Source organism: Rhamphochromis sp. 'chilingali' (genome assembly GCF_963969265.1).
Source record: "Rhamphochromis sp. 'chilingali' genome assembly, chromosome: 12".
Taxonomy (NCBI): domain Eukaryota; kingdom Metazoa; phylum Chordata; class Actinopteri; order Cichliformes; family Cichlidae; genus Rhamphochromis; species Rhamphochromis sp. 'chilingali'.
The window spans coordinates 34,667,907-34,679,202 of record NC_137939.1 but is presented as its reverse complement, the minus strand read 5'-3'; the positions used below and the strand labels follow the sequence as shown (position 1 = coordinate 34,679,202).

The 11,296-nt window shown below is 41.0% G+C and overlaps 1 protein-coding gene across 3 annotated transcripts in view; it reads left to right on the top strand.

Annotated features, from left to right (window-relative positions):
* plxna3 (plexin A3) overlaps positions 1–11,296 on the top strand; it is a 143,380-nt gene that overhangs the window by 108,416 nt on the left and 23,668 nt on the right. For all 3 annotated transcript variants that reach the window (XM_080897717.1, XM_080897718.1, XM_080897719.1), the window contains exon 14: positions 9,672–9,768. In XM_080897717.1, coding sequence (XP_080753843.1) covers positions 9,672–9,768 — 97 coding nt within the window. The remainder of the gene's footprint in view (positions 1–9,671; positions 9,769–11,296) is intronic.

Here is an 11,296-nt window from a genome sequence, read left to right as displayed (position 1 = left end):
TTACATGATGGCCTGCGGGCAATAGCTCAAACTCCCCGTGGAGTGGATGATTCAGACAGTCCAGTATGTCATTAGCCTTCCTAAGGACATGCCTGTTATAAATGACCCAAAGCACAGGCTGTCTCCTCTCTGAGATATTACTGGCTTTTCTTACAAGACTGCCCAATCTGTTTTACCAAATAGTAATTAAAAAGTAAAACGGAGACCTTGTCTCAGTAAAAACACTGACTTGCGCAGATCTTTACTATAAAAACGAGTCAACGAGTCTTTTCCCATCTTGGCTGTTCGTTAGCTCTTCAGTGGCCGGTGGAGTAGCTGCCGTTTAGATATATTTATTTCAGATTTTCTTTACATATTTCTGTACTAGATTATCGAACTACCATCTCTCTCCCTTTTTATAATTTCTCCGGGGAAATACTGTCGTAATTTTCAAAAATAGCTTATAGTCGACATATAAATGATAGTAGGCAAAGAAAACACTTCAAATAAATTAATAGAAGTCTATAATTACACTCCCTTGTCAGTCATTTTGCTTTATTTTTGTATATACTGAAGGTAACAGGCTAACCTCAGCTTTAATCATCGTGTGTTATCGCAGGATTTTTTGTTTTAATGATGGCGGGTTGTCTTCAGCCCGGCCGGTCTGGGTTTGATGTACGATCATGTGATAAAGTTTACATGTGGAAGCACGTCTGATAGATGAAAGCTTGATGAGAAGTGACAGTGGATGGTAAATGATCTCATTTTTTTAAGAGCATACCTCCTCATCTGTCTCTCCATCTTCGCCCGCAGTTATTCCAAAGGGAATTCTTCTCATTTTCCCCCTGTTCCTTCCTGCTATGTTCCTCCTACTCTACATGCACCTTTCCATTAATTTTCCAATCTCTCTTCCCATTCCCTTCCTTTATCATTTTTCTTTTCCTTCCTCTGTCCTATTCCTTTCACCCCCAATATTATTAAAGCAGAATGTGGTGGAGGAAGCGCTTTTACTTAAGAACTAAAAGGATTTCCTTATGCTGGGTTATAATGTGGCCAAGGGTGTGCCCATGCTGTGGGCATGAGGTGGCACCAACCCACTGAAATTTGATTGCAACCTCAGGCCACTAAGTACAAATATTTTGTTTTATACAGCATACCATTTATTTTAAAGCTCATGGTATTTTTGGCTGTATCACTGTGTTAAATCAAACTCCGCTATCAGTGTAGAATTAAAGTAAAACAATCTCTAACTGCATCATTAAAGCAAAATCCATGTTAATTAATCAATTACGGTCTGATAAATTAATGTATATATGATTCTGCAGCACGAGTTCTTTGACTGTTTTGATTGCCGATATTTTTGTGTTGTTATTACAATAAATCACTTTAAAAAAGTAAAACGTCTGAATATTTCTGTCAGTACTTGATGAACAATTATTTCGTAGTTATTCAAGTTATACAATGAAACCCAGCTACATTCGGCAACAGTCACTACTCGCTACCTAGATCACTTAAATTGCACAATTGAAAGCATATGTGTATTGTTTGTGTATTTATACACAAGCACTCATATATATATTCAAATAATTAAAAAAATAATAATTTACCTGTTAGTACCACACACCAAATCCGGTCGTTGGTACTTGCTGGCTTGTGTAGCCACGAGGTGACAAAAGCTCAACACTGCGCCCAGCATCCTGGAGCACTTCTGTTGTGTTTTGTAAGTGCTTCGGAGTTTGTATGCGCTTCGGCGTTTGTATGCGCTTCGGCGTTTGTACGCGCTTCGGAGTTTGTAAGGGCTTTGTCTCTAGAGGCCACCATAAATATACTTTTATTTATTCACGCCACATAAAATGTAATAAATAAATCATATAATACAAAAACCAACTATTTACATTTCAACTTTTAGCTATTTAAATTTTCAGCCTTTTCCTTTTAAACAAATTTAAAGTGAAACAACACAAAACACTGCAAACCACAACACAATTAAATATAAATTAAAATATGAAAACAAAGTGTAACTACCGCCCCTCTTCCCAGCGCAAAGCACAAGGCTTGCATGCAGAGTGAAGTGGGGAAAAAAGTGCAAGAGAGAGGGTGAGAGAAAAACAAAACAAAACCACGGCTCCCAATAAGGAGCCGGCTTGCGTCGTTTACTTCAAAGAGGCGGCTCTAAGAGCCTTTTCGTTCGCGACCGACACATCACTACTACTCGCCAGTCAGAAACCTCCTGGCTGTAGACCATTGTCAATCAATCTGGTGCCATGTCTTCTGTACACTGTACTGTATGTTTGTAAGTCTTCTCCCCAACCAACACAACAATGTCGACGAAACTTTTTGCACTGTCAAAGGTAACTGTGGGTGCCTTTAGTTTCATTCTATAATACTGGACTTATTTTTCTTCGAAGGTTTGAACTTTGAGCGTTTAAACAAGAGTGAAAAGTGTGAAAATGTTGATGGCTGTCTAAGAAAAGTATATAAAGTGTGTAGTGAGGGGTTTTACAGCCTGAAAACATCTATAATAATTGTAAAAGTAGGCTACTTCGCAGATTTCACCTATCGTGGGTTATTTATAGAACGTAACTTCCGCGATAAACAAGGGACCACTGTATTCACAAAGCGGTTTGAAAATCGTTGCTATAGGCTGATGGCTGTGACTGGGTAAAATTGGTCACCAGCAGAGTGCTGTGTCACAACCTCCTTGGACATTAGCAGATTCCTGCAGTTGTCCATAATTTACATGGATTACTGTGGCACCCAGCTGCCCTGCTAACTCACCACCAGGCTGTAGTGAAAGCTTAGCAAGTAGTTGGCGTTTGCAAACTATAGGGGACTGTGGCAGTCTGCTGCTGACCAAAGCAACAGCAAGGAGATTTTCTACCAAGACCATACATCTCTGTGAGCAGTTTCACCTGGCCCATACAACTCAGCTTGTTAACACCAGTGTGAAATCAAGACTGGCACCAGAGATTTAGAAAGATGGTTTACATTTAAGTTAAAATTTAAAGATAAATTGAGTCATTGCAGCAAAGGCACGCCTTTATCCACAGTGTGGACAATTTTAGCCCCTAGATTACTATTGCACTGCCACTGCAAGGCCAGAAGCAAAGAGGCTATCTGCTGTTCAATGGTGCATATCAGACGACTTGGAAGATATAGGCTGATTTATATAACATTTTGATTGATTGATGTTTTCTGTACAGCCTTTAACTACGTTTCAGCTCAGTTATCCAAAGTGTGAATGTTCACTTTATCAAAGTGTGTAGGGCCTCTGGAAAAGCCTTTGATACAGAAGCTACAAACTCAGTTTGTAACAGTCAGATTAAATGAAATCTGACTGTTTCATTTAAGGCCCAAACTGCCAGCTTTGTCTCACTTAAAAACCAAATAGCCTCGTTTTAAATTTCCCATTCAAATCTGTGGTGATAAAGATTACCTGTACAGGTATAAAAACTGTGAATCATAAGGTTTCCCGTCCACTTTAAGTCCACTAAATTTAATCACACAACCCAGTGGACACCAGTTGAACTGCAGTTCAACGTACTGCATGAGCAGCTCTTAAAGAGAAACACACACACACACACGTTCATGCCGCTGTTGCCAAGCACCTCTGACCCCATAGTGGCATCCCTAGCGACCACAAGGGTTACCATGGGGACAACAGAGCCACACATACTCTGTGTGTGTCCACCAGCTCTGTGACATTAAGACCCAGCAGGAGAGAGAGAGAGACAGAGGAGAGACACTAAGAAAGCAGACAGGAGCAGGAAGAGAAATACTGACAAGTAAAAAGAAACAAGAATTAAGATCGACCCGAGTTTATTGTCCCGGTGGGAGAAATGTTTCCCAGTGAATTACTCTGAATAACAAGCCAAGTGACACAAAACATAGATCACACAATCACATCTGAGCGCTCAGCAGCTCCCAGAAAGCCAATAGACACACGTAAGAAGCTTTAAAAAGACAAAGAGGGAAGGCAGGTTACACAGAGCACAGCCATGGGTCGGCTTTATTGTAACGCTCAGGCCCTGCAGTACTGTACAGACTTACTGTACTATCACTATATATTTTTAAAGAGCAGGGAAAACAAACTATCAAGCAAGCAACAAATAATACCTCTTTGCAAACAGCTATATAAACTGTACAGACAGCACAGTGAATAGGAAAGAAGAGAATGACGGTTAAAAGTCTCTGAAGTTGTTACAGTTTCAGGGTTGTGGAAGTTCAAGCACTAAATTAAATTTAAACCTAAACATTTGAATTTGAAGAAATAAAACTCTATAGAAAAGGCTTTGCTTGCAATATCTACACTTTACATTTCTTTTTAAAAATTTATAGATTTTTCTACAAATAAACTCCTCAGAAGTCCGGGGGGATCGTTTTCGCTTATGTGTTTGCCTAGTCATTAACCTGTAAAGGTGCTTTTTGCAATTACGCCTTTGTTTTGAATATTGTTCAAGCCAAGTCAGTAACTTCAGTTGTGGGGCAGCAATCTCAGCAGAGACACCCAGACCTGCGTCTCCCCGGCCGCCTTCTCGAGCTCTTCTGGAGTGTCAGTGAGGCATTCCCAACCCAACCAAGACATGTAATCTCTCCAGCATCCGCTGGGGTGTCTGGGCCTTCTCCCGGTACGAAATGCCTGAAAGACCTCAACTAGGAAGTGCACGAGGATGTCTGGAGGAGAGTCTGGCCACCCTTTAGAGGAAGCTCATTTCTGCCACAGTCTCCCTTCTTTTAGTTACTACCCACAACTCACGACCATAGCTGAGGGTAGACTCATCAATTGAGTGTTGCTTTTGCACTCAGCCCTCCCTTTACCACAGCAGAAAGTTTCCACTCGATACTCTGAACCAGTCCATCCTTCAATCTTCAGCTCTCTCCTTCCTTCACTTGTGAAGTTCCCGAAAAAGTTCCCGAAATACTTAGAACTTCTCCACTTGGGGCAACAACTCACTCCGAACCCAGAGTGCGCCCTCCGCCCTCGTCTGACTGAGAACCATGACCTCAGACTTGCTAATTCTAATCCCAAACAGCGAGTGTGAGTCACAGATCATTGTTTGTTGAAACCAGCACGACCGCACCATCAGACACGAGCAGAAACGTGATCCTGTGGCCAATGAAGCTTACACCCTTTACCCATTGGCTGCACTTGGAAACTATATCCATAAAAGTTATGAGCAGAATTACTTGGTCTTTGGTGACAAAGAACAGCCCTGCAGAAGCGCACCAGGTAAATTAAAAAATTAAGGTTGGAAAATTCCTTTTGCCAAAGGGAGCCTCGAACCAGCTGCTGGATGGTTCAAATTATGGGAGTGTGACACATCAAAGACTGTGCTTAACAGTGAGGAAGCTAATGAGAGTGGGAAACAGATCACTTTCATGTGTGGAGGAAACCACAAGTACAGACGCCCCACCACCTAAAGAGAAGAGAAAAGACGACCACTCTTATGGTTTCTGCTGGACCGGATATGCCAACAGTCCTCAGCCTCATCTTTTGGTAGAAGTTAGCTTATGCTAGCATTGTGCCAAGAAAGCTAAACTACACACACGAGCAGCTACTAGCCTGTGTGTGTCTTACAAAACGCATATTTGTTAGTGGAGTGGTGGCACATTTGCAAAACAAATTATAGGTCCAGATGTTACAAATGTGCAGTGAAAGGGCCTTCATCTGACTTCAGACTCCAAATAAAATTGGCATAGAGGCTTTTTTGGATGGATATGAATACAGGTGTGCCCTGAAAGGGCAGGTCATTGTTCTTTCTATGCCTATACTCGGTGAATATAACGCTATTTAAAAATGTTCATACCCAGGGGCTCACATACGTGCACAAACACATTACAGTTGAATGCCCAGCTAAAAAAGTGATGCAACAAATGGCTTAAATGCACATGGTTTTCATGTTTTATGCTTAAAATGTAGTGACTTTGGTGCTTGGGTATTGATGCTTGAGTAGTCGTGTTTGTGCCTCATCTTGGAGGCTCAGTTGTGGCGTGAGTGTGCGATCAGGAGTGTTTGTGAGCTTCAGATGTGACAGGTTGGAGCTCTGCCACTGTACGAGCTGCAGATAAGAGCTGCGTTCACCAGCATCGCCTGTGATTGTCATCTGTGGCGCCAGTGTGTGTTCAACAGCACTTTCTCCTTTCATTTCTTATCCTGCCTGCCTCTGTGTGTGAGAGAGAGAGTGTGTGTGCGTTACAATGACTTATGATGCTGCTCTCTTGGGCTCAGCTGGCTGCTTTTAATGGAAAATCAGCACATTAGACACACACATCTCTCTCTCTGTCTCTCAATTGGTCTTGGTATTTCACATATTTCAGCTGTGTGGTCATCACTTTAACACACACACTCAATGTACTTATGTCTTTGCGAGGACTCTCACTGTATTCAAGGGCTTCTTATCTTAACCATTGCAATCTAAAGCTGAATCTAATCTAGCCTCCCAGGCTGAAAAATGAAGCCAATGAGACAAAAACTGCAGTTCCTCTGACGGCCACTCGCTCCACAAGTCTGTGCCCACAGACTCTTGGGTTGAAATTCCCATTTTTACAGCAGAAGTAAACATGTTTACAACCTCCTTTTGGTGCCTTTGAAGTATTTTTAGACTCAATTTTCCAAAATATTTCCCCTAAATTTCCACATTTGAACAAAAATGTCCTACTTTCGTAAAAACAACACATTCTGAAATGCTAATTTTCTAAAAATGTACTCTTGAAAAATATGCTAACTTTACTAAAAGCTGCCACTTTTCCAAAATTTCTACATTTGCATAAAATGTCCAACAAAATTTTCCCCAAAAAATCTTTGCTCAGCATTGATTCACTTTCCCAAAATATCTCCACTTCCAAAACGTGCCCATGTGATAGAAAAATCTACTACTTCTCTAAAAAGGACACATTTTAAAAGCTAAATACATTCAAAAACATCCCCGCTTTTCTAAATTTTTGCAAAATGTGTAACCAAATTGTCTTACACAAAGGATCAATTCCAAAATGCCGTCACCTTCAGAAAACTATCACTTTTCTCTAATGTCCCACTAAATATGAGGATCCATCCATCCAATCTCTTCCACTTATCCTTTTCAGGGTCACGGGGGGGCTGGAGCCTATCCCAGCTTTCACAGGGTGAGAGGCGGGGTACCACCAATCACACCCACATTCACACCTGTGGGAAATTTAGAGTCATCAATGACCTTAACCCCACTAACTACTAGATATGAGGATATTTTAGGAAAATACCAACATTTTTTGAAAATGTATCTTTTCCAAAAATAAGGTTTTCTTTTTAAAAAAATTCCTGTATTAGTCCAAATATCTTCAATTTCCTGAAATGCACTTGTTTTAAAAGCGCTTCTAACATTCAATAAATGTCCATTTTCTGTTTTACAAAGCAAAATTCTTCTTTTTATACAGAAAATGCTCCACAACCCCAGTTTTTTGAGGGGACGCTTGTAATGGCCTCATTGTGAACTAAATGTCCTCAATTTTTGGTAATTTCTTTTGATAATTTTCTCTTTCCAAATGGAACTTTACTTTCCACAAAATGTCCTCACGAGCTCTGAAATTCAATTCAGGCCTCACAAAGACACAAAAGTGCTCGCACTTATGAACAATGAGGCCGTTCTTGCAGCTCTGCAGAAAAGATCATTTTAATATCAGCCCTGTCTCTGCTTCCGCGTGTGTGTGTGTGTGTGTGTGTGTGTGTGTGTGTGTGTGTGTGTGTGTGTGTGTGTGTGTGTGTGTGTGTGTGTGTGTGTGAGAGAGAGGTAAAAAGCCGTAAAACTGTGGTTGGATGGTGAAGTATTTTTGCTGAGGATGGAATATTGACCTGAACCCGTTTTCACTTAATGAAATTTGTTAATTTTGTGTGTGTGTGTGTGTGTGTGTGTGTGTGTGTGTGTGTGTGTGTGTGCAGCAGACTCTGTCCTGTAGTGTCATACAGGAGGTTATTTTTTACAGTAGATGTTTTTGCTGAAGTAAGATTATAGAGCTGCCACATCTTAATTAATGTGTGTGTGTGTGTGTGTGTGTGTGTGTGTGTGTGTGTGTGTGTGTGTGTGTGTGTGTCTGTGTGTGTGTGTGTGTGTGTGTGTGTGTGTGTGTGTGTGTGATGTAAGTTAATGAAATGAGCAGCAGACCAGAGTCATTAAGACACATTGATTTTCAATCTTTCTGAAAACCCGACTTCGGTTTCACCGGCTGTGTGTGCGGCTGTGTGACGTCAGATTATCTGGTGCCTTTGGAGTCGAGCTGACATATTCAGGACACAGCCTCTCTGTCTTCTCAGCAGCATGGGAGATGAAGTGTATTGTTCAACACACACACACACACACTCACGCTCACAGAGGTTATATTTTTTAGATTTTTGTTCCATTAACACCCCTCTGTTTATCTCTGATGAGACCAGCAGGTAGATCAGGTTCCTATCAGCTCTAAGTCCATAATGTTGTTTCGTTGACAGTGTTTTGTTGGTTACCATAGAGACCTGCAGCCGCCATGACAACACCGATCCAGTATGTGTGTGTCTGTGTGTGTGTCCATTTTCCATCCTTTTCTTTAAAGCAGCACCATCTGTCCTCAATTTCTCTGAAAAGAAACTGTACAGATCTTACCTGAAGTAACGCCGGCTGTAGAAACATTAGCTGTGGGACTTTCACCATATGCTGCTGTAGCGCCTACAAAATGTGTTATTTTCAGTAATATTGTTACATACTTGCAATCTGCCACAACCTCAGCACCACGGACATAATTAAGAGCACATTTAAGATTTTTTTTTTAAAGGCTTCCTGCTATTTAAATGGATGTCGCTATGATGCGCACCACTTACCTAAACAATGACTGCAGTTAAGCAATACTTAGGGCCTGCATTCATCTTCTCTAATGGCTATCCTGTCTCAGGCACATGTCTGCTCAGATCCCTGAAGATGGATATCTGTCTGCTGTATGGTATTTGCCATTACTGTATTACTTAATTCTTTAAAGTCTACATGCAAAGCAATTTTCCTGTTGTGCATTGCTTTGGTCACTAGTATACCCAGGGTTCAATCCGGCACACCGGACGGTTTTTTTAGACCCTGAAAAGTCTGCAGACTGTTTAACATGTGCCAACCCTCCATTGGCACTCCCTGATGGCAGTGGTCTCTTTCAGCAGGATGGGGCTCTCAGCGAACATGACAAGGAGTTAAAGGTGCTGCCTCAGCCTTTCAGTCTGACTGAACTCCTGTGAAATGTGGTGAGGAAAAGAAAAGTCATCCAGTCCATGGTGGCCTCACATGATAACATCCAGGACTTACTGCAAAGCCTCTAAAACCTTGGTGCCTCCGGAGGTCTGTGGAGTTCAGGGTTTGATGGTTCAGAGTTGTATTTGGAGCAGGAGGGTAGTTTTGATGTTTGTCTGACTGGTGGAGTAAGACAGGAATACTGACTGCACTGACACTTGTGTGAATATCAGCTGTACTCATATTATTACAGTTGCCAGTGTGGTTATTGAACGCTGGCTTCAGTATATTTTATCTGCATATACAATCATTTGCATTGTTTTTTGTTCTTCTCTCTTCTCTACATCGATTTGTTCTTCTCCTCCTTTAATTAAAATTTGTTCCTGCTGCTTCCCGTTAATTAACACAGAATCAAATTTTCCGTTTCCCAATTAAAACGTGCCATACTTAAATTACTCCCCCTCTGTGTCTCTGCAGTATTGGTATGAAGGGGACGAGGCTGGTGATCTCCCGGTGGATTTCTCCATTGTCTGGGATGGAGATTTCTTCATCGACAAGCCCGCGTCTATGAAAGGTAAAACCTGCTAATCAAACTGCTCGTCTTCAGAAATCTGTGAGTCGATTAGGACTTAGCTTTTATCAACTTTGATTGCTTTATAATCAGTCTAATTTAAGTTTTAGTTTGTATGGTGAATATGAAACAAATGAGACACCATCAGTAAATATAAACATCAAGTTTATTTAAATGAAACATACAGAGCTACAAAAGTGTGCGTTTCTGTTTGTCGTAAATGAAAACAGAAAGGACAAAAAATGTTTAAATGCTCAATATTTAAAGCCCATATTGACACAAATGAAAGGTTTTCAAGGTGTTTTGTAGCTCAGGATTTTGGGTTATTCTTCCTATTTGCTATGCTCTTAGAGATATTTAACGCTGGGTGTGAGCGGGGGCTTTGCAGGGGCTTTGTGGCTCTCTTGAGGTATCCCATTGATTTGGAAATATTTCCATCCTATAAATCTCATTATTTTTTTTCTTCATAGCTTTTTGTAATATTTGCTTCTGGAATTTGGTCCTTCCATGGTTGAATCCATGCTTCCTTTTGCCAGTGAAACATTCACAGTGTCTGCAGCACAGGCCTAAAGCATGATCGATCCACTGCCATGCTGAACACTTAGAGAGATGCTCATACTTCTGTGAAGCAAATAATTTCTATTTGCCTTCTAGGAGTTGTTCCAAACACGCATTTAAGCCCTTTAGATGTTTGATTGCAAACATCTGGCACTGAAATTTGTGTCGAACAGAGATTTGTTCTTCCATGAAGCTTGCAGCGATGTGGGTTAGCTGCTTAGCAGAACAGAGCGACACCGCTCCAGAGTTTGCTTCCTGAAGGTCATCAGTCAAACTTCTACAAGTTGTTTCCTCTGAACTTGCAGACCTGAACTTCCACTCGCCCGTTCCTGCAAACATTCATTTTCTTCCAGTGTTCTCTTGCTTTGGGGCCATCGTGTAATTTTAGCAGCGTCGAGCAGCTGATTGCTGCTGATTGTCGGGACAGAGTTTGAGTATTTATAGCACAGGTGTCAAACTCATTTTATATCATGGGCTACGTATATAACAAATTGATCTCAAGGGGACCAAATCAGTAAAACAATGTTGCTATAAGCTATTTTTAAACTTCACACTCAACTCTCACATTTAATGAAGCAAAGTTTTACCAAACATGATAAACAGCCTGAGGAAGAAAAATAAGTATCATTTAAACAATGTATTATGAGAGTATGTGCACTTAGTTTGGTAACTTTGTGGAAAAAACCTGTCATTATTTCGCAGCCTAACATCTTTCAGTTTGGAATAGATTATTGCCTGAATCATTAAAAGCCCATAAACCTGCAGATGATTTAGACCTCTGGCTTGGATGAAGTTAAACGTTTGGAAAACCATTCGGATCAATCCGTCTTTTCTTAATGATTGTGACAAAATCCCAAAAAGCCTGCTTTATTTATCTGCAAGTTTCTTTGAAAATTCCTCCAGTGGGACGGGTTAACCCCTTGGTGGGCCCACCACAGTGACTGTGATCACACCACATCCCCAACGAACTGAT